Source organism: Heteronotia binoei, chromosome 4 (assembly GCF_032191835.1).
Source record: "Heteronotia binoei isolate CCM8104 ecotype False Entrance Well chromosome 4, APGP_CSIRO_Hbin_v1, whole genome shotgun sequence".
NCBI classification, from domain to species: domain Eukaryota; kingdom Metazoa; phylum Chordata; class Lepidosauria; order Squamata; family Gekkonidae; genus Heteronotia; species Heteronotia binoei.
This window is the reverse complement of record NC_083226.1, coordinates 81,569,047-81,596,816: the sequence shown is the minus strand read 5'-3', so window position 1 is coordinate 81,596,816 and position 27,770 is coordinate 81,569,047. Positions and strand designations below refer to the sequence as shown.

At 43.1% G+C, this 27,770-nt stretch overlaps 1 protein-coding gene across 1 annotated transcript in view; it reads left to right on the top strand.

Annotated features, from left to right (window-relative positions):
• CNTNAP4 (contactin associated protein family member 4) overlaps positions 1 to 27,770 on the top strand; it is a 456,846-nt gene that overhangs the window by 183,988 nt on the left and 245,088 nt on the right. Inside the window, exon 3 of the mRNA XM_060235480.1 lies at positions 11,397 to 11,590. Coding sequence (XP_060091463.1) covers positions 11,397 to 11,590 — 194 coding nt within the window. The remainder of the gene's footprint in view (positions 1 to 11,396; positions 11,591 to 27,770) is intronic.

Below are 27,770 nucleotides of genomic sequence, written 5' to 3'. Positions count from 1 at the left end.
CTTACTGGAGGAGGCCCTTTTGCACTGATGCTTTTCCTCCCCTTCCTCTCCCCCCTTTTGTTGGTGGCCTCCCTCTTAAGCAGCTTGTTTGAGCTCTGAAGGGGGTACTGTGAACATCCAGGTCTTGAACAGGATTACCGTATTTGCCAGCGTATAAGGCGACTGGGCATATAAGACGACCCCCCAACATTTCTTACAGGAACTGGAGATTTGAACCGAAACCCATTATTATTAGAAACACCAGCCACAGTTCTAATCTCTATTTGCTATTTAGTCACCATTCCTATTTATTATTATTATTATGTCTATCTCCTCCTTCCTTCCCGCCTTCCCAGAAACTCTCCTCAAGAAACATTGGACAAAAAGGAAAGAAAAGAGCTCCACCAATGCACATGAGCTTTCCGCACTCCCTCACGGTGGGACAATGTTTATGTTTGAGGTGAGGGGCGGAAAAAGAAAAGGGGGGCCTTGCTGCGCAGGTGCAGTTGCGTCCCGTTGTCAGCCGCTTTGACACACGAAAGGGGTGTGGGGAGGCTAGGTAGAAAAGGAGGAAACGAGAGAGAGAGAGAGAGAGAGAGAGAGCGCTCCCACCCGCATGGTGACATGACATCAGCGCGCCCCGTGCTCGGGGTCCGGCGGGCTCTGATCCCTTCTCCCCCCCCGTCCCTTCCTGCATGGGTGCGCACGAGAGCCAAAGGGGGAGGGTCGAGCGCCTGTCAGTGAGTGAGTGAGGCGCTGCTGGCTGGGGCGGCGGTGGGCCTCCTTCCCCTTCCCTCTCCCTATGGCTGGGCTGCTGAGGCGCTGAGGGAAGGGTCCGGGTGCGAAGCGGAGCATGTGGGGACGGGGGCCATGAGCGCAGCAGGCTCCGCCGCCGCCTCGTCCTGTACCTGTACAGGCTCCAGTGCCGGCGGCTTCTTCCTCTTCCCGAGCGGCACCGGCAACGAGCCCTGCGTGGCCATGGGGCCAGGCGAGAGCGCGGCCGGCTTCTGGGCGCTGCTCTTGCCGCCGCATCCCGTAGCCTCCTCAGGGCTTCCTTCCTCGGACGGCGGCGGAGTGCACCCGGCGTATAAGACGACCCCCCCACTTGGAGGCATGTTTTTCGGGGCAAAAAAGTCGTCTTGTACGCCGGCAAATATGGTATGTTAGTTTAGTGCTGAGTGCATTGGCTGTATATTTTCTCCAGAGTCTGCATGATGAAATGGGAGTTTGGGCACTGGTCTTTCCTGGGGGATCATTCCTCTTGGCTTGGGTGTCCTTGCCTCCTTCCTGTATGTTTTACATCATTTTGGTTTAAAAAATTGCTGATTTTTTTTAAAATAGAAGGTCTTTGGGTTGGTAATTGGATTGGCTCTGCAGTGCCTCTTTAAATAATATTGGTATAAAGCAGTATAAATTCAATTAGAAATTTACCAAAAGTTTAAAGAAAAAAACAAAAACTCTTGAGGGTTAGTAATCAAAAGCAGCATGAATCTTATTTTACATGAAGCAATTGCCAGTTGCGCAAGGCTAGTAACGATAACCCTTTTCTTGACATCAAGCAGTTGTACAGAAGCAGGTACAGAAGTGGCTGCAGAAGTAGCTTTTGTACTTAAGATAATACTTGGAAGATTCATGCTGCTTCTGTGCTATTGATTCCTTCTGAAGTACAAGAGATACTGCCATGGAGTGTGTGCAACTGAACATATACACATCTAGGAACTTTTCATAGATTTTTTTTTTTTTTTGCATTTAAAGATAAAAAGAGAATTTTTTGTACACTGTACTATGTTTGTTTAACACCATTGCAATTGTTGATGTGGAATCTAAACAGAGGTTCCATATTTGGACTTTGACCATGGACTGATAATATTATTAAACAACAATATTTTTGCACCATATACTGGCAATTCAGTATAATATTTGTATTGATGGTTTGTTTTTCAGTATAAATTGTCTGTTGTTGGTTTCTATTTTAAACACTGGATACCCCTTTGTTGTTGAAATTTACTTTCAGGTTGGTCTTATGGTACAGGTGGAGACCTTTATGTTTTCAGATAAAGATAAAGACAGAATATTATCCAATTATCCTGGCATATTTGATCAACAACCAGTTGAGCATAATACAGACTGGAATCAACTATTGATCCTCAGAAAAAAGTAAGGTTTCAGATGCATACCAGCTCCTTAGCAGAATACTGTAAAGCTAGGGGACTTAGATTAAAAAAAAGCACCAGTAATGTTTATAGATTCAGATGAATTCAAATAGAGATGGCTCTCCATTCTTAATAAATGTGCATTAGATCTTATGTTTCTAATACTAAAAAATACTATTGAAAAAACAAGTGAAGTAGAGGGGGAAATCAAACAGATAGAGGAGGATTTGAAGCAATCTGCCAAAGAACTAGATACATTCAACAAGATCATGAAATTAGAGAATAACATTATATAATTTGAGCCCAAAATTAGGGAAATAATTTTTTTTAAAAAAAATACCACAGGGATCTTAGAGATTATGAAAATGATAAGATATATAAGTGGACATCCAGTAACTATAACACCAATGAGAGAGACTAAAAAGCAAAAAAAAAAAAAAAAAGAGTCACTTGGGCAAATCATCCTTATTCTTTTTCCAGCTCAGACTCTCAGTACACAGTGAGAATTCAACTGATAAAGGAACTAGTAGCAATAGGAGATCTTTTTAGGGGGACATAAAATACAGGAAACCCGTGCTCCACCCCACAGGAACCAAAGAAATCAGCTGTGGTAAACTTGTCATCTAAAAGGTTATCGGAAGTTGAAACACAAGTCTTAGCCTTGGTTTAAATTTTGTTCCCACTGCAAAACATGATACATTTAAAGCAAGAGATGATTTGTATAAGAGCCATATGAGCAACTCAAACTAAGGATCTTTTTTGGCAATACAGTGAATAAAAACACAAATTCTGTGAGATGTTGATCCTTCAAATTTGGTATTTGAAATACTAGTTCTTGGAGATTTAGAAAAATTGGAATCTACACCTTTAAGACTCAGGAGAAACTTGATTGATGAGGAATTTAAGATTATTGACAGTTTAGCTAGAAATCCTGGCATCATAAAACCAGCCAGCAACAATACTGATACTCAATACAGACAATTATGTGCAAACGGTAGAAAAATTATTGGCAATTCGGAACATTACAGAATTATTAATTATGACCCAACAGAATTATTGCAAAGACTTATCAGAATAAGAATGACTGAAGCATATAATCTAGGCTACTCAGAAGATTCAGTGGCCAGATTTCTGATGAAGCGGTATACTTGGGTGCTTATTCTTTACACCCTGCCCAAAATTCACAAGGAAGGGTTTTCTCCCCATAGTTTCAGCAATAGACTCTCCATTGGAACCTTTAGCCCAGTATGTAGATTCATTTTTACAACCATTTGTGGCACATGGAAAATTGTATCTTAAAGATACGACACATCTTATTCAAATGATTGAAGGGTTAAAAGTTCCCACTAATGCAGTCTTGGTATATTTAAATGTATTTGCACTTTATACTAACATCCCTCTACAGGAGGCAAGAACTGACAACAGCATACCATCGACATCACTGACATCATCATGTCACCACTCAGATGAGCTGGTTTAAAGTGCTGGTGCCAGTCCTGTTGTAATAAAAAATTCCCCAATACTTGTAAAAGTTGTTTCTTCTGGTTTCTTACTCCAGATTTCTAAGGGCTCTTTTCAGCCTTCTCTGTTTCCAAAATATATAGTCTCCCTTCGTTTCGGTGTGGCTCTTAGACAGCCTGTGACAAAACATCAACCAATGATACTGTTTCTCTGCAAACTCTTTATCACAGGGGCATCTATCCATATTGCATTTACATCTCTCACAAGGTTGCAAGGAAATGCCTCTAATTCCCAGAACATCGTAGTCACCCATCTGGTTGCCAGAGTGCCTGGAGACAGAGCTCTCACACATCTGCCAGAAGGACGAGGGTTTGCCTACCAGACTGGAAAGGACTTATGAGTACTAACAGTCACAACGCTAAAGCAGCGCTCCGTGTCCCTGGAAGAGCGCCAGCAAGGAGAACGGATGGTTTCCAGTTGCTTCGGGCGAACACCATCTCTGTTTTGGAGCAGAAGAAAGTGCGCCATTAGGAGCTATCCAGGCCATGCGGTTTTCAGCCTTGACCACAGAATCCATTTTGGGAGGCTAACACCAGCTATCTTCCAACAGTGCAAAGACTCCATTTCAGCACAACGGGAAGCACACATATGCAACAGATGTTACTCACTCATGGAGCCATCAAGCTTATCCAGGCGCGGACCCTGCCAGACCGCCTAAGCCTTTGTCCAACATAACTCAAGACAAAGACAGGTGGCAAGAAGAACACTAAAGAAGAAGAAGACCATCTTCAGCCAGAGCCAAGTTCCTTTGTGCAAGCCGGGTGTTACCTAGGTAGTAATTTGGCCATCTATTGTCACCTTTTTTTAGATTAATAATCTTAAACACCCCTCCACCCAGTAATTTCTCCTATTCTTCTCCCCAACTGTCATCCTGGAGCCTCCCCCTTGACCCATGGTTAGCTGTACAGCCAATCAGGTAACCTGGGTCCAAGCTTGTTCATTGGTCAGTTATGGGCACCCAATTAGGTGCCACCAATTAACTTGCTATTGGCTACTGCAGAAGTCCAGCCCTTATGGTCACTGCAGAGCCTCCCCTTTCTCCTCCCCTGTACCTCCCATCCCCTGAGGGTCTAACGTAGTCTATTTAACCTCTGACCCAACTCCACTCAGATGTGAATCTAGCAGTACCCTATCTCCATTGTCTAGATCCATCCCCGATTCTTGGCCAGTTGAGGGTCCCATTTTCCCCATCCTCTTTTGTCGCCATTGGAGCCTTCCTTGAAGACTACGATCGGTAATTATCACCCTGTTTGTCTACCCATGTTGTCTCTCTCTCTCTCTCTATTTTTCTTAGGACTGTATGTATGATTTTATGAGTATTTTATCTTGTATGTAAGCCTGTATTTTCTGGAATAAATTTTAATTGTTTTACTTAATTAGAGTCTCTAATATTTTTAAGCATTAATTTCTGGACGTGGAATCCTGTATACACAGGTAAAAGATCCTGATTAAGCCAGGTGCCCACCTGACAATTCCCCATCCTTCTTTTGAGGGCATTTTGGCTTACAAGGTCTTGATCATTACTTAGGGTCAAGTCCAGGATTGCTTCTCCACTGGTAGGTTATGTGAGCATCTGCTCCATGGCACAGTCATTGAAAGTACCTAGAAAACCCATGGGTTGTTTTGTAGAAAAATAGGTGGTGGAGCTCATCCAGGGATTGTTATGCAGCTGCACCTGCTATTCAATGGACAAGGTAGGTAGGTGGGGATGAAGAGGGGAAGCCCTCAGAAAGGTTCAGGAGCTGTGCTCCTGTGAGCTCCTGCTGAATCAAGGCCTGAGAAAATCAATCTATTTCTCCAGACTTGAACACATATTGACACAATCAATGAGTAGGTAGTTAAAATCACCTATTATGACAGTTATTTCATCGAACTGCTTTCCTTCATTCTTTTGCGATTTTAAGTACATAAGTACATAAGAGAAGCCATGTTGGATCAGGCCAACGGCCCATCCAGTCCAACACTCTGTGTCACACAGTGGCCAAAATTTTTATATACACACATACACTGTGGCTAATAGCCATTGATGGACCTCTGCTCCATATTTTTATCTAAACCCTTCTTGAAGGTGGCTGTACTTGTGGCCGCCACCACCTCCTGTGGCAGTGAATTCCACATGTTAATCACCCTTTGGGTGAAGAAGTACTTCCTTTTATCCGTTTTAACCTGTCTGCTCAGCAATTTCATCGAATGCCCACGAGTTCTTGTATTGTGAGAAAGGGAGAAAAGTACTTCTTTCTCTACTTTCTCCATCCCATGCATTATCTTGTAAACCTCTATCATGTCACCCCGCAGTCTACGTTTCTCCAAGCTAAAGAGTCCCAAGCGTTTCAACCTTTCTTCATAGGGAAAGTGCTCCAGCCCTTTAATCATTCAAGTTGCCCTTCTCAGCACTTTTTCCAATGCTATAATATCCTTTTTGAGGTGCGGCAACCAGAACTGCACACAGTACTCCAAATGAGACCTCACCATCGATTTATACAGGGGCATTATGATACTGGCTGATTTGTTTTCAATTCCCTTCCTAATAATTCCCAGCATGGCGTTGGCCTTTTTTATTGCAAACGCACACTGTCTTGACATTTTCAGTGAGTTATCTACCACGACCCCAAGATCTCTCTTTTGGTCAGTCTCTGCCAGTTCACACCCCATCAACTTGTATTTGTAGCTGGGATTCTTGGCCCCAATGTGCATTACTTTGCACTTGGCCACATTGAACCGCATCTGCCATGTTGACGCCCACTCACCCAGCCTCAACAGATCCCCTTGGAGTTCCTCACAATCCTCTCTGGTTCTCACCACCCTGAACAATTTAGTGTAATCCGCAAACTTGGCCACTTCACTGCTCACTCCCAACTCTAAATCATTTATGAACAAGTTAAAGAGCACTGGACCCAGTACCGAGCCCTGCGGCACCCCACTGCTTACCGTCCTCCACTGCGAAGACTGCCCATTTATACTCACTCTCTGCTTCCTATTACTCAGCCAGTTTTTGATCCACAAGAGGACCTGTCCTTTTACTCCATGACTCTCAAGCTTTCTAAGGAGCCTTTGATGAGGAACTTTATCAAAAGCTTTCTGGAAGTCAAGGTAAACAACATATATTGGGTCTCCTTTGTCCACATATTTGTTCACCCCCTCAAAGAAATGTAACAGGTTAGTGAGGCAAGATCTTCCCTTGCAGAACCCATGCTGAGTCTTCCTCAATAACCCGTGTTCATCAATATGCCTACTCATTCTGTCCTTGATAATGGTTTCTACCAACTTTCCCGGTATTGAAGTCAGACTGACTGGCCTGTAATTTCCCGGATCTCCTCTGGAACCTTTTTTAAAGATGGGGGTGACATTTACTACCTTCCAGTCCTCAGGAACGGAGGCAGATTTCAATGAAAGATTACATATTTTTGTTAGAAGATCCACAAGTTCAACTTTGAGTTCTTTCAGAACTCTCGGATGTATGCCATCCGGACCCGGTGACTTATTAGTTTTTAATTTGTCTATCAGTTGTAGGACCTCCTCTTTTGTCACCTCAATCTGACTCAGGTCTTTCAACACCCCTTCCAAAATTAGTGGTTCTGGGGCGGGCAAAAAGTTCTCATTTTCCACAGTGAAGACGGAGGCAAAAAATTCATTTAGCTTCTCAGCCATTTCCCTATCCTCCTTCAGTAATCCTTTTACCCCATGGTCATCCAAGGGCCCCACTGCCTCCCTGGCTGGTTTCCTACTTCTAATATATTTGAAGAAAGTTTTATTGTTGGTCTTTATGTTTTTTGCAATATGCTCCTCATAGTCCCTTTTTGCCTGCCTGATCACAGTCTTGCATTTGATTTGCCACAGCCTGTGTTCCCTTTTACTAATCTCACTTGGACTGGTTTTCGACCGCATAAAGGAGTCCTTCTTACCTTTTACAGCTTCCATTACTTTGTTTGTTAACCATACAGGCCTTTTAAAATCATTTTCTAACCTTTGACCTTTGGCATTAACCAACTCCCACAGTTAAACTTACTTTTGGGCACACTATTTCCACCCATAGTGTTTCTGTAAGGTAATATATTTCTCTTACATTTTCAATCATACTGAATTGTGTACTTTTCTGACATACAGAGCGACTGTACCTCTGACCCTTCCCTCCCTAGCCTTCCTATATAATTTATATCCAGGAATTACTGTATCCCACTGATTTTCCTCATCTCACCAAGTTTTGGAAATGCCCACAATCTCTATGTTCTCCTTGACACTACATATTCAGGTCCTCCATTTTACCTTGGACACTTCTAGCATTTGTATATAAACTTCTATAACATTATAGACAACCTTCCTCATATGGCCTCTAGATCTTGCCAGGCAGTCAATATTGCTTGTCACCCTCTCAGTGGCCTGTCCTAATCAATTTCCCTGTGGAATCATCTTTTTGATATGAGATATCCCCTGAACAAAAGACATTTCAGCTCCTGTTGGAGTTCACCCAGGATTTAGTTTTGTTAGGCATCCCAGTGTCTATAAACTTAAGCCCTTCTTTCCTACACCATCATCTCATCCACATACTGAAACTCCTCATTAGTGCCTGTCTAGCTGGCCCTGTACATAGAACAGGCAGCACTCCTGAGAAGGCTTTCTTGGATGTCCTGGCCTTAACTCTCCTGCCTCTTGCCTAAATTACATTTAGACAACTACCACAGAACTACATTTTCATATATTGCCACTGTGGGCCAAATTTAGCATATGCTTGGAGACTAAGATGTTTTGGGACATTCCTTACAGTTGACCTGAGCAGCTGAATTAAGGAGATCTCTAGACAATCAGTTCCCAAGGATTAAAAGTTCATATTTCTCAACACTATCTGAGATTACTTCCAAAATCTAAGGTGAGAAAGTTGTTAGGCAGAGGCTAGGATTCTATAGAATCCCCGTTCTGTCCTACATGTCTAACACCAGATACATTCAAAACTGAACATGATAAAGAAGCTGCAGAGGTCAGATATTGTGAAAAACGATGGAGACTACCTTTCTTTAACTGTCAATCTGTGGGCAATGATGCACCAAGAAACCTGGTGAACACAATAGGGAGAACTCGGTTCATTGTCGCTCACATTGCCAGCTCTTGGTTATACATGGAAAGTCAGTTAAAAAAATTGATAATTAATATATTATTGAGGACTTCCTTGGCATTCAGCAACAGCACTTTCAGATCCAACACCTGAAAGACAGCCAGGATGTTGTTGGATGACAGAGAGGTCAAAACAATGTAACAGGCATCATACCTCTGATCCTCTTACCTGGCTATTCTCTTTCCTGACACCATTAATAAACATCAAACTGGGATGTGTTATTTGTGGTTATATGAAAACTGTTTGTTGTTTAGACTGTGTTCATTGATTAAATAATTATTTAAGTCTCTACTGTTGTTTTATTAATTTCTCTAAAACTCACCCATCCTGATCTTGCTAATGTTATCTGAATGCTGAAAGAAGTACCACATTTCAATTAGGGAATGGGAATGAACATTACATACCGATGAAGCTCTGTCTGTCATTGTTAGCAATTTAGTTTGAGGGTCTTCAGATCAACACCTATAAATATAACATAAATCCCAGTTGTGATCAAAGTTTGTATTACAGGAAGCTCCATCAAATATGAGTCACTGACTGTTGGGCACATTTAAATTGCTCATTGAGGAGTGAGAGATTAAATATAATTTGCTGGGGTGAAGTAATCCACCTAATAAGAAAACTAAGATTTCACATCATTCTGTGTACTAGAAATGCTAAATCTCTGAAGACTCCTAAGTGACGGTTACATATATTTAAAACTACTTTCAAAACAATAGCAGTACAATTAAACTGCACTTTGAATTACAGACTTTTTTATTTGAATGCATGATATGTAAATGCTTGTTTCTTAACTTGCTGACTCATACTCTCTTTGAATTATTATGACATTTTGATGTAAATGAGCAGTGCATTCTCAAGGGGGACATGATAAACTAAGTAGCAATGTAATTACTTCTGTAAAAGAAAGCCTTTTTCATATTTTGTGAATGAAATATCTTCTATTATTGCATTATTTTAAAGTGTACTTTATGTGAACCACATTGTTAATGCTACAACCATACAACATACTTAAGATATTTAGAAAGAATGCATGATCAGGTCTACTAAGAATTCTATTCACCTCTAAGATTGCCAACTTTAAGCTTGGAAATTTCTGAAGATTTTGGTGCAGAGGATTTTCCTCCTTCTCCTCCCCCCTCTTTTTCTTTCTTTCTTGCCTTTATATCTATTTTCTTTTTATTTGTTTGTCCATGGCTTGGCCAGTCACTTTAATATGTATATTTTGATGCTGGTCTAGTCCAGGGAACTAAGGTAAAAGACAAAATCACATTCTTATATTAAAAAAGCAAACACTATACAAAAAGCAAATACTGTGATGTACAGGCTACAATGTTTAGTAAAACTTTAGGAGTCATATAAATGTGTTGTGTACATTATAAAGAAGTACTCCTTTACAACATTACAAGAAAAGTCCATCCACAACATTATAAGAAAGATCCATCCCCAATGAGCACCCAGATATAAGCTTATTTTGTCATGTACAAGGACTTCTTCAGGAGTAATCCTATTTCCTTCAAGGGTATCAGCCTCTTTTTACAATTCATTATTAATGCTTTCTCCATTATCTTTACTTTCTTCAAAAATTCTTATCCTGGAATAAACCATGGTAATTATAACAAGATAACACAAAACTGAATGGAAGTGGATAACTCTTAATTTTTTTTAAAAAAAATTAATTAATTGTAATCAAGAACTTACCTCTCAGCACCACTTAAGTGTTTATATTTATAGTGGGAGCAAGCCAGTCCTTTGACCAGTGAGATCTCTAGTAATGATTGACCCAGGCTTGTCCAGTCATTTTTACTACTCTTTTGATTTAATATTGTTTTAAATTGGTGTTTCACTCCCTTCCACTTGTTTGCAGCTTTGACTATAAACAGGGCCAGCGCTGGAACTTTTGCCGCCCTTGGCAAAGTTCTACCCCTCCAGTGGGGGAGGGCCCCCAGCACCCGCCCAAATGTAGCCAGTTTGGGGCAGATCATCCCATTTGCATGGAGGGCTGCTCTTGAAGACTCCAGCTCTCCGTGCAAACGTCCCCCCTGCTCGACCTCCCCATGGTGCGGGGAGGCCAAGCAAATCCAGATTGCCCCATTTGCACAAAGGGCTCAAAAGAAGCCCTCTGTGCAAATGTCCACCCCCCCGGCCGCCATTTTGTCTTGGCTTTAAGGGATCAGAAAACTTCCCAGACCCCTTAAGCCAAGAAAAAGCACTGGTCAGGAAAAGCCAAGTCCCGTTTTTTCTTGGCTTTAAGGGGTCGGAAAACTTCCCAGATCCCTTAAAGCAAAACAAACCCCACTCAACAAGTTCTGCAGGTGTTGCACAACTGAAGACATGAGTCCAAGGCTCCAGACAGGCGTGTGCAGAGGGGCACCTGCCCTCATGTCCCTCCTGGGAGCTTGTACCCTAGGCAATTGCCTAGTTTGCCTACTTCCAGCACCGGACCTGACTATAGATACTACTGGCTAATGGATGAATACTTCATGCATCTCAGAAAATTAGCTCTTATTCATAAAAACTTATGCTGGAATACATTTTATAGCTCTCTAAGGTATCATTGCACCCCTGTTTTATTTGTTTGCTGCTGTGTTTCCACTCTGAATTAATTTCTGTCTGCTTTATCTTCACCACTAAAGGTGCTGGTGGCTGGACTCCATTTGTGTCAAATAAATATCAGTGGCTTCAGATTGATCTTGGTGAAAGAACTGAAATCACTGCTGTTGCTACCCAAGGTGGATATGGGAGTTCTGACTGGATAACAAGCTACATCCTGATGTTCAGTGACAGTGGAAGAAACTGGAAGCAATATTGTCAAGAAGAAAGCATTTGGGTATGTGGGATATCTTGTTTTCAGTATAAGATCATATTATATTTATACATTGCTGAAACATTTTATCAAATTAAATTATATAAATTTAAGTAGTAGTAGTTGAATTCTATTATATTTTAAAATCTATCCTATCAATAGGATTGATCCATTACTTTTCAAATGTCTTAGTAACACTTTAATATTGAGGTAGTATAGGCAAACTGCTGCCATAGAACTGGGTGTACAATGTGGATCATAGTCCACTAGGAAATCATCATGCACATGACCCATTGACATGAATAAGGCCTGTACATTTTAATCTATAGGAATATTATATGAAATGTATTTGTTAAAATATTATATTTAACTATATTCTTATAGATTAAATATGATAAACATTCCTTCTTCCTTATGATATATCAGACTTCACTATAGGTATGAAAGAATTTTGAAACTCTTCAGGTAAACAGGTGGCACACAGACAGGTGGCAAGAATGAAGGTGAGCAGGCAGGCCAGAGGCAGGCAGGTGAGAGGCATGAAGACACAAGGCAAGCAGTAGGCCAGAATAGGCATCAGACAGGGTAGGGAGGCAAGCAGGCAGAAGCCCAAACAATGATTACAAGCCTTATGTGGCTTTGAGTAAAGACATTCAAACTCCCAAGCTTCTGCAGTCTTGTATAAGAAGCTGGGATTCTTGCCCTTTCCAATTACCTGGTTAAAGTTCTGGCTTCTGTCCAGAGCCCAGGTCCCAGTAGGGGATCCTACACTTTTGGGAGTTTCTCCCCACCGCAGACCATCTGACCAGTGGGAGAAACTGCACCACTAAACAAGGACATTGCTGTGTGACCAGACCAGCGAGGGGACATGGCAACCTCATCTTTCTTTCTGTCCTGGGATAGAGAGAGGCAAACTTTAGGCTGCTTGTCATGGGCTGTTTCACTGGGTCCTTGTCTCTGCCCTGGTCTTCCTTCATCTCTGATTCTGAGGTTCTGGGGGCACTTTTGTACATGTGGGACCTTGGCTGGTGGCTCCAGGTCATCAGAAACCATCTATGGAGTGCAGGGCTTTCTGTTGGTTCCTGTTTTGTTGGCTCACTGGAAGTGGGTTCCACAACTTATTGCTTTTGCAGAATCACGGGATTTGCCATGGAGCACTCAGAGAGGCCTGCATTTCAGAGATTTCAGGACCTGAGAGGGACAAGGAGTCATCTGAAGAATCTGCACCTGGGGAACTGGGGCAAACCATGATGGCTAGTTTGACTCAAACTTGGATGGTTCAAAAAAATTGTTCTGCACTGTGGCAAAATCATAACTGTTATTTAAGGTGAAGAACATATTTGAGTTACAGACAGATTTCAAAAGAAAAATAGTCTTGATGCCTGTTGTTCAAGAATATGAGATTAAGTAGCTTCCCTCCACATCTGCAGTTATTGTTAGATTGTTCTTTTGCAGTGAGGGTGATTCAGAGTGGTCTGCTTACGTTTCTCACAGGGTATCAAACTGTTATGAGAGAGGTTAAGATTTTAAAGTAATTGGTGGATGATTCAAGGAAGGAAGGAAGGAAGGGATAGAACACTTTGGCAAAAAAAAAAATTACAGTCAGTTTGGGATTTGTTCCTTCTAAATAATTTGCTGTCATCTACAAACCTTTCTATCTCTTTTTTACTTTCACTCCTTACCTGATTTACAAACTTTTCTACTTTGCTATTTCACTTATCTCATTGATAAATTGTATAAATTTGATGAAATTAATTTTGGCTTCGGTGTTGTTAAGTTTTTGAATGGTTAGGAAGTATGTAGATAAAAAGTTGGAGCTTTTCATCCTAAAAAATTCTGTTGACCATTCTTTTGTTATATTGTTATCTTTTTGATGTTTGTAAATAAGAGTTAATCTCATAAAGCCACAGGGATTCAGCAGTCTGAAAAGCAAACTTTGATGAAACAGTTTACAAATTAGGAGATATTACAGTGACTTAGAACAGCGCTGAATTTAAAAGTAGGTATAAAATGGTGTAAATAGATGGCATTTATTCAACAAAAAAAGCTGGACAAAAAAAAAATCCAAGCAGGAATACAAACACTTTCTAAAAGAACTGCAAACACATAGGTTCATTTATCCCCAGTCTTTAGAATACTTTGAGCCACTTCAATCTAGCCTCAAATAAGAAGCATCAGGCAACATCAATTTTCAATTTTAAGCAACATAAATGCATTTGCATTTCTAAACTTTGTCCCTAATCCTTTAACTTTCCCCATAATCTATTTGTTTGTCTTACATGTTACAGTTAAAAAACTGTATTATTTTCTTCTATAATTTCTTTTGTGAATAAAATATAGATCCCGAATAAGGTCAAGCGATTTTGAAAGTTCTTTTTTCTACATCTCTTTTTGGCCTTCCTTTGGATCATTTTGAAATATTCTGATTAAAGCTTCTTGAGCCACTTGTTATTATACATTATGGGTACCAGCAAAATGATAGGAGCCAGTGGCACCTTGAGACTCAGAATTAATTCCAACATAAACTTTCATGTGTTAGAGCTCCTACCATCAGTTGACTTGCAAAAGCTTTTGCTGTGATAAATTGTCAGTCTCTAAAATGCTAGTGGTCCCCTGTTTTATTTTAGTTATTATATATTATATATACAAGAGAACAGTGAGTCAAGAAACATGAACCTGAACATATAGTTCATATGTTTCACTATCCACATTTAGGAATTTACAAGTTTTCAGATCTTCCACCATCCTTACTCACTAGTTGAAAATATTCATATTTGACTGGATTGCTCACACATTTGTTTTTATACACCTGTGAAACACAGAATAATTTAGTGACTATAAAGCTGGTATTCTTTTGGAAGATAACCTGAGAGAAAAGCAGACTAAATACATAAAATTGACTTGTTTAGAATATAAAGTGAAAATGTTAAAGCACCACACTTTTTAAAATGTTCATTAGATATTACACTTCTCCAACCTGTGACTTTGCTGAAGAAATTAATTTAAGTATTTACTTCTAATTTAGGATTAAAGTATTTTAGGTCTGAATATAGTTTACTATTTTACTTTTTGTAAAAAAATCTGTAACATGTTGACCCCAAAAGTTTACTTAAATCAATATATTTTTTAAAAATGACAGATACAGGAAAGCATGACTGATGAAACAGTTATTTAATCTCAGAGTAAAGACTGGGGTAATTTATATTCAGGTAACTCGTCTTACTCAGGGAATTGAGATTTATACAACAAAGGCTATAATGATATCTAAATCCACTGTGTTCCACAGTTAATGGAAGTGGATGCTTTAAAGGAATTAAAAGGTCATAGATCAAACATCTCAGTGCATTCTTTCTCACCACAATTACATTGCTTAAGAATAATGAGGTCAATGTGATATGTTGCTGAGTGTGTAGAATATTTTGCAAAGAGCTGTACCACAGAGTGGTAAAGCTGCAGTACTGCAGTCCAAGCTTTCTGCCCACAACCTGAGTTCGATCTCAGCAGAAGCTGGGTTCAGGTAGCTGACTGAAGGTTGACTCAGCCTTCCATCCTTCCAAGGTCAGTAAAATGAGTACCTAGCTTGCTGGGGGAAAAGTGTAGATCAGGGGTGGCCAACGGTAGTTCTCCAGATGTTTTTTGCCTACAACTCCCATCAGCCCCAGTCAGCATGGCCAATGACTGGGGCTGATGGGAGTTGTTGGTAAAAAAAATCTGGAGAGCTACCGTTGGCCACCCCTGGTGTAGATGACTGAAGAAGGCAAACCACCCCGTAAAAAGTCTGCCATGAAAACATCATGATGCAACATCACCCCAGTCAGAAATGTCTGGTGCTTGCATAGAGGACTACCTCAAAGAAGGTCTTGAAGACATCCTGCCTGCTCCGTCTCTCTGGCCTTAGGGCAGACCTCCACATAGGGTTGCCAAGTCCAATTCAAGAAATATCTGGGGACTTTGGGGGTGGAGCCAGGAGACTTTGGGGGTGGAGCCAGGAGCAAGGGTGTAACAAGCATCACTGAACCCCAACGGGAGTTTTGCCCATCGAATTTCAAGGGACGGCACACCTTTTTAAATGTCTTCCTTCCCTCCATCCTCCCCTTCTCTCATTTTACCTCAGAGGCGGAGCGGAGTGGGCGACGCTGCTGCGCGGCTGCCGCCTCTTCTCCGCTTCACCGTAGCTGCTCCTCAGAGATGGGCTCAGGCTGAGCTTCAGTTGGGGGGGGGGCTTGTTTTAATAATAAAGAAATACTAGAAGTGTGGATTCTGATCCAGGGAAGTTCAAATTCTAAAAAACAAGCAGAAATACAGGGCAAACCCGCAGCCAGCTAACATTGGAAATACAGTTACTTAACACTTAAATGTGCCAGAACATGTTCTTCAGTGACAGAGCAAGCCAGTCTTTACATGCCCATGAACCCTTTTTTTCAGGCATCGCTTCACACATTTCTGAGACTTATGATCTTCAAAAAATAATTCCTGTAATTTAAATTAAGCCCTGGGTAAGAGCCCCGTGATGCAGCGTGGTAAAGCTTCAGTACTGCAGTCAGAGCCCTCAGCTCACGACCTGAGTTCGATCCCAGCAGAAGCTGGTTCAGTTAGCAGGCTCCAGGTTGACTCAGCCTTCCATCCTTTTGAGGTTGGAAAATGAGTACCCAGCTTGCTTGGGGGAAAGCATTGATGACTGGGGAAGGCAATGGCAAACCATCTGTAAAAAGTCTTCCGTGAAAACGCTATGAAAGCAACGTCACCCCAGAGTCGAAAACGACCGGTGCTTGCACAGGGGACTACCTTTACCTTTACCTTTAGGACCACAGAACTGTGGAATTTCAAATAACCAGTGCTGCCCTTTACACACAGAGAACAGCAACAAATCTCTGTTGGTGACTGGGATGAAGAGGTCTAGAAACCGAAACCGACAGTGCAATGGGTTTAGAATTGCCTTGCAAAATGAGAAAGAGCTTACCTAGACTGGAGTCACTCTGTAGATAGCTGGACTGGTGAGTTTTCCCCCACCACTTTCCCCCCTCCCATAAGCAGTGTTCCCTCTAAGCTGTGTTAGCGTGAGCTAGCTCAGTTTTTTAGCCTCCAGCTCACATATTTTTGTCTTTGCTCAGGAAAAATGGCCCCAGAGCAAACTAATTTATTTGAAGTAGCTCACCACTTTAATGCCAGTAGCTCACAAAGTAGAATTTTTGCTCACAAGACTCTTGCAGCTTCGAAGGAACAGCAACTTAGAGGCCGTAAGAGATGTTTACTTGATGCACCTCCATAGAACAATTATTTAATTCCAGTATGTTAAACGACCTGGAAGCACCAAAGCCAATAACTAGATGCAAATTTTTTTAGAGCCAAACCCAGGATGATGGTGGTGGATGGGAAGTCCCAAGGACTTGGGGAGGTGGGGGACGAAGGCCTCGGAGGCAGCAAGGAACAAGCCTGGGAGATGCAGCAGCGACCGGCCCAGCATCGCCCAAGGGAGCGAGGGTTTCCCTTTCTGCAAAGTTTCCCCTTTTGCAATCTCCCCCCCCCCCAAGAATTTGAAGAAACCTCATCCCCACCCACCGTGCGCCAAGCAGTTGCCGGCAAAGGGGTGGAATAGGCGGCGGGCAGCAGCGAGGCCAGCAGCAGAGAAGGCATCGCTGTGGGGGAAAGAAGCCCGCCGGGGTCCACACAGTCTGGCAGAGCGCGAGGCAACTCATCTCTTGGCTGCCCTCACGGCCTTCCTCCACCCCGTCCTGCAGGCCGGGCGTGGTCCCCTCAGAGCTCTGCCACTCGCTACCTGCCTCTCTCCAGCGGCCAACCCACCAAGGCTGAGGGGGGCAGGCTGCGGAGCTGCTTGTTTCTTCCCCTTCGCCCCAGCACCCAATCGCTCATTTTACCTCAGAGGTGGAGCGGTGGCGTCTTCTCCGCTTCACTGTAGCTGCTCCTCTGAGATGGGCTCAGCCTGAGCCCATCTCAGAGGAGCAGCTATGGTGAAGCAGAGAAGAGGCAGCAGCGCAGCAGCATCGCCTGCTCCGCTCCACCTCTGAGGTAAAATCAGAGAAGGGGAGGGTGGAGGCAGGCCAGGAGCATGACGAGCCACGAGTCCGGGTCCTTCTGAGGTTCAGAAGGACCCGGACTCGCGGCTCGCCATGCTCTTTGGCGCTGTTTCCCGCCTCCCCCAGCTTCCGGTTTTTTTTACAGCGGGGGAAGAGGCTGTAAGTCCTGGGGTCCCCCGCCAGGGTGGGAGGGTTGGGAAGCCTACCTCCACACTGAGTTCACTTTATGGAGGAAACAAACACCACATATAGGCCATGATCTGCATCTGAGAATAAAGTACCTCTGCATGAACTCATATTCTTGCTTATTCAATTATTATTTGGGTGACAAATTATCTCTAAACTACTGTAACAATTATAAACTTTGTTTTAGTGTATTACTAATTCTCACATGTTTTCTGTTCTTGAATATGTTTGATACTTCCCTTGATTATACTCTTCTCCTTGTCAGTGACATTGATCCAGAATCAGAAAGTTGTCTGTCCACTGGAAGACTTCTCTCCTCCAGGTTTCATGGAGGCAGAAAGGGGTTTTTCTTATCCTATCAATAAATTTACTAATAGAAATGAATGAACTATATATTAGGCAAAAGTGTCTAGTGGCAAGCTAATTTAAAGAAAACAGAAGTTAGTAGAGAGTCGCAGGCTAATTATGAATATTGTGTCCAAATATTACAAAATCCTTGTGAACTATTACAATTTTTTTGCAACAGAACAAATAGTGACTCCCTGAAACAATATCAGGATGTAAAAATGGTACAGGATGTTGCAGGCTACATTCACAATCAGAATCAGGCCTGCATGCATTGGAGAGGAACAAAACTCTAGTCACATCCTAATATAAATTCTTCATGTTGGCCATGAGCTTTGTAATGTGTGTAAAGTTTAAACTGGCCCTTCAGAAGATAGATGGGTTGCATGACAATAACCAGGTATATATTAATACAGGTATCTCCTAAGTTCTCATTACCTATTTTGTGCCCAAATTTGAAATTTTCCTTTGAAGCAAGTCTCTCATGAGGTGTCATTCCATGCCCTAGTTATGCAAATAATTATGACCTGGTTATGATTAAAAATCATTTTGGCTGATATATTTATATTTACATATTTGGCTGCTGTAGAAAGAGTAGAATAATAATATGTCAAAGCTGTGCTTGATTAGGAAAAATCTATTTTTCTAATAATTAATTCTTGTTGATAAATTCAAGGCTACAAGGGGGGACACAATATGGATAATAACATTGGTCTATCTAATACTGTTGTTAAGATTATGGAGACAATATATGTGAAGTGAACTTTGTAAAACACTAATATGCTCCAAGTACTAAAATAATTTTTATAACATTATAAAGATTATAACATTGATGATAACAAATCAACTTATAAAACATATTGGAAGTTCAATATGATAAAACGTATTGGAAGCTCAAAAAGCTACCACTTCAGATTTTGGGGGGCTTGAACAGGAGGCAGCTGTATGCATTTGGTTGTGCTGTTTTGGTCCACCCATGTTCTGTCCCTGTGCTGGCATAAAATGCTGGTTTGGACCCAGCAATTGTGACTTAAATAAGAATAAATATATGCATAGAACAGTATTGCAGCAGGCTCCTCAGAGGAAGGTAATGGCAGACCACTTCTGTTTCTCACTTGCCTTGAAAGCAAGTGAGATTGGGTAGCAATTAGCTATGGTTACAAGAGAAGGTATAAAATATATGCCAGCAAAGCTAAAATGTGATGTAAACATCTACAAGTTAGCTACAGAAGCAGATCCAAAATTGGGAAATGTGTGACTGAGAATATGCCTTTGTCAACAGTTATCATCAAAGCACAGCATTGCAAGGCAGGTTGACCCAGATTTCCTGACAGCACCAAATTACACCTAACTAGCTGCAATGGATGCTGTGCTTCAGTCTCCCTGTAAATAACTGCTCAGATTTCAGGAGACTTGGATATACTCCATGTAAAATAGTGTCAATGGTTGGATGAAATATGCTTTTAGCTTGAAGAAGCAGATCTTTCCATTTCCTGATAATCTTCTATTGATGATTGTAGGGGGCTTGTATATAAAATGCATCAAAATATAAGGGTTGAATAGGAGGTTGAATAGAATGTAATCATCCACCAGCTATTGAGCATATAGCAAGTTCATAAAATCCAAAATTAACCCCACATTTCAGAAGCTCAATCAGTCCATATTTATGAAACCCATCAACATGTTGAAACTCAGAAATTTAACAGTAAAGTCCTAATGTCCATAACAGTTCTTGTTGTTCTTTATGGAACTTTAACTGTAAGTACTATAAGACTAGTTTGCAAACCCTGAAGTATGGTACTGGTCTCTGCTGGTATGTGTGGCTGACAGGCTACTATGATACCTTTTGTGTCATGAATTTCCCTACAAGAAAGTTACTCTGCAACATTACTGCCACTGTATACTACAGTCACTTTTTACAAGTTACAGTGAACAAATGCACAATCCATGTACCATGCACACTTGATTATCTTTATATGTGTATTGAGTAATTCTCATGATATATTCAAAACAAGTACAGCTGAACATGTGACACAAACTCCACTTTTATACAGGTACCAGACTCTGGTTTCATTTGTTAACTGAATATGCAATGGCTGTTTCTTAAAAAGTGATGTCCGCATGCACAGACATATGAACAGAGCTAGTATCTGTATGTATGGAGTGAGCACTATGTGGATGTGCCTCTAATCGTTTTTGCTATGTTTTAATGTAAAGAAGGCTGGAAAGGTTTTCTTTGGAACAGAATAACATTCCAGTAAGCAATGCTGTGGGTGCACAAAATGTTCTAAATGTTATCCAGACTTTTATGAGAATTTCATGCCATGTCTTCCTGTCTGTAACTCAGACTGATTTGGGTATTGGAAGCCTGTATGAGAAATGTAGGTATTATGTTTAAAGCCAAATGCACAGCTCTGCTGAACACCATCCACAAAATGATATATGGCACCACCATCCTATTGTTGTATTTTGGACATTTTAATTACCATAATATAAATTGATGGAAATAACTATCTCCTCTCAGCCTTTTGCCATATTTTCCCTTTGTGTCTATGATTTTGGCTAAATAATTTTCATAGGGATTAGGTATATTGTGTCTTGAGCATTCCTCATTATGTTCTGCACAATACTCAGAAATGATCTTTTGCCCCTTCTAGTTCTAATACAGTAATTGAAAAAAGTCCATATGGAAAAATGCCCACAGGAAAAAATGTTCACATGGGAAAAAGCACACCCAGAAAAAAAGGCTATATGGAAAGAAGCCCACATGGTAAAATACTATGTAAAGCACCATAGAAGTTTATAATTGTGGATAACCATTCATCTCCATTTATGAGAATGAACAGGTATTTCCTATATTTTATGTTGTTATTTTAGAATTAAAATATGTCATATTCAAATGCAACAATTTGTGTTGTGATTCTATCAAGTGTATTCAGGGGTTTTTTTTGAGCAGGAACGCACAGGAATGCAGTTCTGGCTGGCTTGGTGCCAGGGGTGTGTGGCCTAATATGCAAATGAGGTACTGCTGAGCTTTTTCTACAAAAAGCCCTGTGTGAAACAATGGTGATGTCAGAGCTAATATGCAAATGAGTGGCTGGGCTAGAGGGGTGGACTGAGGAGTGTGGGCGCCGTTTTGGCCATCATTTCAAGTTGTGGGTAGGTGCCCCCCCTCTGCTTGCGGTCTCGGAAAGGGGCGGTGGCTCAGTGGCAGGGCATCTGCTTGGCAAACAGAAGGTCCCAGGTTCATTCCCCGACATCTCTAACTAAAAATGGTCCAGGCAAATAGGCATGGAAAACCTCAGCTTGAGACCCTGGAGAGCTGCTGCCAGTTTGTGTAGACAATGCTGACTTTGATGGTCCTGGGATCTGCTTCAGTATAAGGCAGCTTCATATGGTCATATGCTAATTTACTGCTCCCCCTTTACCTATATGTAAGGACGACTGATAATTTCCATTTTCTCATATTGGTAGTATTGTGTGTGCACACACACCTTGATACCTGGAACACAAAAACTTGTTGGTCTCATTGGTTACTTGTTGGTCTTATTGGTCACTAGGTTCCAGCGTTGTTCAGAGAGAAACAGCCTGCCAAGAGGCGGGCCCAGCAACCCAGTTCCCCGAGTGACTTGGGCACGGAAGCCCAGCTGTGGCAGGCCATTAGGAGCCAGAGGGATGCTTAGGAGCAGCAGAAGGGAGCAGCAGGTGCGCCCACATGGGAAGGGCGCCGCAGGTCGGCAGGTCGGTCATCCCAGCTAACTTTTGAAAGGGAGGTTCTGGCTCATCTTCCTATGTTGCAGGGCAGAGCCGAGGACACGGACATGCGGCAAGAATGTGATAACGGGGGACCTTCATGGGCTTGGGGCGTGCTTATGCATTGCCTCAAGGCCAGAGTTTTGTTGGGTCCACCACGCAGTTCCCTCCACTGACAGTTGCTAAGGCGTTGTTGCAAGGCGCTTCTGCTTCTCAAGCAGCGCCGGGCGAGCTGACATTGTGGGGGCAACACTAGTGTTTACAGCAGGAAGAGTGGCCGGGTTATCAGTGGGGTGCTTGGAACTACCTTCTGAGTCCTTATGGGGCCATCCCCTTCCATGTCTTCTCATATGGTGATGCGGCGTTGCCCTTGGGGGACCACTTTGCAATGGCGACCTGGGATAAGATTTTTGTGGGGCAAATACATGACATGTTCAGCTCCTCTTTAGAGAGGTGGAAAAGAAGGACAAAGGTGGACCTAGATGATAAAGAGAATGAGAAGCTGAAATGGGGAAAGGTAGATAGGATTTGGTCCAATTGGCTGCCAGGTTTCTTGATCTATGTTGGGGTAATAGCTAGGGTACAGCCTTTACGGGCCGCAGCTCTGTTTGATATTGCGACATAGTTCACTGCATATATATGGACTTCACCAGTGTGACGTGGTTGCAATACGATAAGGCCTTTAGGATCGGGGCTGTGGTCAATCCAGGGCTCCCTTTGGACCCGATTAAGCATCAGCTTTGGCTGTAGTTGATGTCCCCGGCAAAGCCCAATTCAGGCAATTGGGCCGATAGTGGGCACCTAGTGCATAACAGATTGGCGTGTGTGCCCACAGTGCAGCGGACCAGTTGGGTCAGGCCCGGCTGCTATGCAGGAAGTTACGTTTAAGGGCATGTGTTCTTGGAAGGCATTAAAAAAAATAAATACGAGCGCCTGCTATGTGGGGTGTCACACGCCTTTTCAGCTTGTGGTAAATCCAAAACATGGGCTGGGTTAGGACACCTCGGGGGGGAAAGTAACCAGTAGCTGCCGGGAAAAATGGGACTCAGTCTTAGGCGGTTGTTGTGCAATTACCCCCTGATGGTGGATAGGGGCTTTTTGATGGATGGTTTTACCCATGGGTTTAGGATCCTGTATCAGGGACTTTGGGTCCCTTGTATGTCATCTAACCTTTGTTCGGTAGTAGGGATTAAGCACGTGGTTAGGGATAAAATAACTAAGGAGTGTGCGGAGGGCAGGGTCCTCCACCAGTACCCACTTTACGGGTATCCCCCTTGGGGGTGGTCCTCAAAAAAGCACCAGGGGAATGGTGCCTGATACACCATTTGTTTTACCCCAGGGGCGGAGCAGTGAATGGTTCCATTCCGGAGGTTCTCTGTTCAGTCAGGTACACCTCGTTTGACCAATTGGTCAAAGTGGTTCTGGGTTGTGGTGTGGGCTGCAATGGCAAAATGCGACATTAAGTCAGTGTTTTGCCTTTTGCCCGTGCACCCAGAAGATTTTGATCTTCCGGGTTTTGCCTTTGGAGGAAGTATTACATGAATAGGGCCCCATCCAGGGGATGCTCAGTGTCTAGTGCCGCTTGGGAGCGGTTAGTTCCTTTATGGAATGGGCACTTCGGATCAAGTCTTGGTTGAGAGTTACCGTTCACTACCTGGATGCCTACCTTTCGTTGGCTCTGCCGGTTCAGGGCAATGTGCCAAGTTGTTGCGGTCATTTGAAGACCTGGCGCGAGGGCTTGGGGTTCCATGGGCCCATGAAAAGACAGAGTGCGCGCAAAGTTGTGGCTCCTGGGAGGGCCTTCTTGTAACACCTATGTGATGACAGGGGGCTCCTGCGGTTCCCCGCCTAGAGTACGAATGTCCGCGGGTATGCAGAGGTGTCTAGAGGTATGGGTGGAATTTTTGGAATCCTTCAATGGAATCTCCTCTTGGAGGAATGACTGGAAGTTGGAAGCTGAGCTCCAGATATCTTCGGATGCGGCGGAGTATATTTTAGGGGACATTGTGCGCGGAGCAATCGCTCAGCATGGTTTGACAATGGGTTGTGCCGTGAGCTTAGCTTTTTGGAGTTTTTTTCCTATTGTAGTGGCCGTTTGGCTTTTGGGTGAGCAGCCGGCCCTCCATACAGTCCATTTCTGCTGTTATAACATGCCCATGGTACATGTTATAAACTCCTAAACATCCAGGGCACTGGTGGTGATGAACTTGGTGCAGTCATTTATTTTGCGATGCCTCCGTTTGTTTCTGGCAAAGCATGTTCCAGGGGTGAGCAATGGGGTGGCGGATGCTCTATCTCGTCAACTGATCGAGCGTTTTGGCCAGCTTGCTCTGGAAGTGAACCTGCAGCCAGCGCGAATGCCACCAGAAATTTGGCAACTTGGGAGGCAGAAGCCGGTACAGCAATCTGACTAGCATGGGCACCAAGTACCAAAAAGCATATTAAAGGGTGGAGTTGCACTTCCGGGTTTTTTAGGAGGGCTGCAGGGTTCATGGACACCTAGCCGGTCTCATTGGCATACATTATCCAATTTTGCACCTATCAGAAGGACAGAGGGTTAGGTACTCAGTCAATTAAAGGCCAATTGGCCGCATGGGCTTTTATTAGTAAAGTGTAGGGCCTTTCAGAGGGCCTTGGTGATTTTAGAGGTAGGAAGATGTTGGAGGGCCAGGCAAGAGGGCGGTTGCCCATCAGCCAATACCCCCCCCCCCTTAGTGCTTAAGAGCTCATAGGATCTGGCCCGAGGTATGCTTGTCTTCCTTTGTGGCCGCTCTTTTTTTTACATGTGGCCTCTTCAGTTGCCTTTTTTCAGGCACTGCGGTATCAGTGAGTAGGTAGTGCAGTCGAAGATGGACAGTTCTGACTAGGCGTTGTATGACAGCGCTGTTAAATTTGGGGAAGACAGGTTAGGCCGACTGTACAGAGGTCAAAACCGGACCAGCAGCAGAGGGGCTCTGCCATTATGACTGGTTAATGTGTAGTGGCAAACTGTGCCCAGTCAAGGCCTTGGAGCAGTATTTACTGCTCAGGGGTGAGGGTGTTGGCCTGTTGTGTCATTACGGCGATGCCCCCCCTTACAAAATATCAATTTTGGGCAGTGTCAGGTAAGGCACGGGCAGAGCTGGGATTGAGGGGGTGTAAAATTTGGAACACATTCGTTTTGAATTAGAGTCGCATCTACAGCGGTGTCAAGGGGTTACACACACCCCCCCCACCATACGTCGATGTAGACGGTGGCAGTCAGCAGCCTATAGGTTATGTTTGAACGTTGGTCTTTCAGTGAGTGAATTGAGGGCACATGAGCAATGGGTTGCACACGGGCATGATTTTCTGGTTTTGGCTGTTTTTCTGTTTTTCAGGTGCTGGGGCTTGTAGAGAGAGGTGGTGAGTTCTCATCTGCGGGCACAGCATGGTTTTGGGCAGCCCACCGGGCCAGGAGATTGCCAGTGGGCACCCAACTGGGTCTCAGCGAGTGGGCGACGGTTGAGTGGCTGGGTCGCTGTGGCCTACGCTGGCCGGGATCATGCCTCTGTTGTTCCATGGCAGGAGTGGGCCTTCTCCGCACACCCTAATAATAACATAATAATAACTTTATTTTTATATCCCGCCCTCCCCCGCCAAAGGCAGGCTCAGGGCGGCTCACAGACATGGAATTCCATGATTCAATAAAACAATATAAACAACAATTTTAAATACAATCAATTACATGAATAAATTAGTTAAAAATAGATAAAATAGGTGCTATAAAATACTATACATCGTAATCATACATAAGATGGCTAGATGGCTGCAATCAGTTTAGCCAGGTTCTGTCTTAAAAGCAAGCTGAAAAAGAAATGTTTTGCAAGCCCTGCGGAATTGGTTCAAGTCCCACAGGGCTCGCACCATCTCTGGAAGTTGATTCCACCATCGAGGGGCCATTGCTGAGAAGGCTTGCTCCCTGGTTGTCTTCAATCTAGCCTCTCTTGGCCCAGGGATTGTTAAAAGATTTTGAGAGCTGGATCTCAGTGCTCTCTGGGGAACATATGGGGAGAGGCAGTCCTCAGCCATATAGGTAGGCAGGTCCTCAGCCATATAGGGCTTTAAAGGTGATGACCCTGGCCATCCATCTGAGGGGTAATGACCTGGGTCGTATGAAGGGGAAGGCCCCCCCTTTTTTCTTTGCAGGCGCAGGAGGATCTGCGGGCCATTATGCAAAGATAGCCAGGAGTCAGCTTGGTTTGGGTGGCATTTTTGCCAATAGGGTCTGGCGGTCTGCCCTATATCCCGGGGGGATTGAACGTGCCAGACTTAAGGTCAACCAGGCCTTGCAAAAAGCTTGAAAAGGGGGGGGGGGGTTGACATATTTTTTCCCCACCCGGCCATACGGGTTGAGAATGCTGACCTGTATAGGTTGGATGGGTTTCAGTTATCTGAACTGGGTAACTGGGCCCTTTTGAACGAGCTAAGGCTGGGGTTGCGGTTGGCTCTGGGCCGTCCGGTGGGCGCTAATGCCTAAGCAGAGGCTTGGCATTGGCGGTGGCAGGATGAGGTGTTGGCTACAGTCTTTTCAGGGGCGCACCTATGGCTCTGCACCAGTGGGTGCAGATGATCTGTATGAACGGTAGATGGGCTTTACGGCTCAATGCTGGGAGTACAGATCACGACAAAGCCTCACCTGGGCGGATCTTTCCTGAGTGATTGGTGCTGACAGAGGTGGAGGTGGAATTTGGGCCTGGCCTCTCAGCACCAGTCAGATGATTTTGGGCTCGTGCTGGGGGCAGGGTGGCTCGCCCTTCTAGGACAAGGCGGAGTCCTGTGTTTCGACCCCAGGGCTTGTTCTTGTAGGCCTATACCTCTTGCCATCCTTATTCGTTCAAGTTATGTTTCAATAAAGCGGCCCGGGTTTTTATCCAACACACTGTGTCAGCCTCTTCATTCCGACTGGGGGGGGGGGGGCAAAGAACATCCTTGCAGCCTCAGCATTCTAGATCAGATTCTACATGATGCTGAAAAGCAGACTTTGTGAAAAGTTTGAAATCACACATGCACACACGCAGCCACTCTTTATGCATACTTACAGTGCAATCCTAAACAGGACCATATTTTTAAAATTTTCTGAAGTCAGGAAGTGAGAAAGGTGTAATTCTGCTTTGCGTTGCACTTTTAGTTAGTCACTGAATGCCACATAATGAATTACATCTGATATTGTGCATGGTTATAACTTTATTTCAGCCTTCTGAGGGTTTATGATCAATTCAGATTCTAGACATTGAAATATAATGTACACTTCTAAAGCTAAATGACACTCCTCTTTGCTTGATTCATGGGAATTATCTTATCACAGTTTGTCTCCCTTTAATGGAAATGTGATGACACACTAGACTGGCTCATAACACAATGACTGGCTTGGTCTAAAAGACTAAATTGTTTATCTGTTGGCACAAGTGCTTTTGGGATTTCTTCTGGAAGTTATAACATTAAAGTGATTGTAACTTCCAGATACTGGGCTAATTAAGAGTAATGCTCCTTACCAGTCTATTGCTTATGGAAACACGGATGTCTCTTTCTAAATGCCAAAATGCATCTAGTCAAATTATAAAAAAAATTCAACTATATGGTGTAGAAAATGTGTACCAATAAAGCAGGTTCAATGTTTCTTGTAAAAATGGGTATGAGTGCTTGATCTGTATATTCATACAGCTCTGAATTATGTATAGAATGTATTTAGGATGTCAGATCATGTTGAAGGGAAACACAGCAAGAGTGCAATTCTGTCTTGAGAGAGCAGTGAGAACTCAGGCATTGCTCAGGAAAAGAACAGACAAAGTGAAGGGTAGCTCTGCTTGTTAGTGTGGCAGAGTGGTCTGGCTCTACTTCTGACAGAGAATAGAGTACCCAGTTGT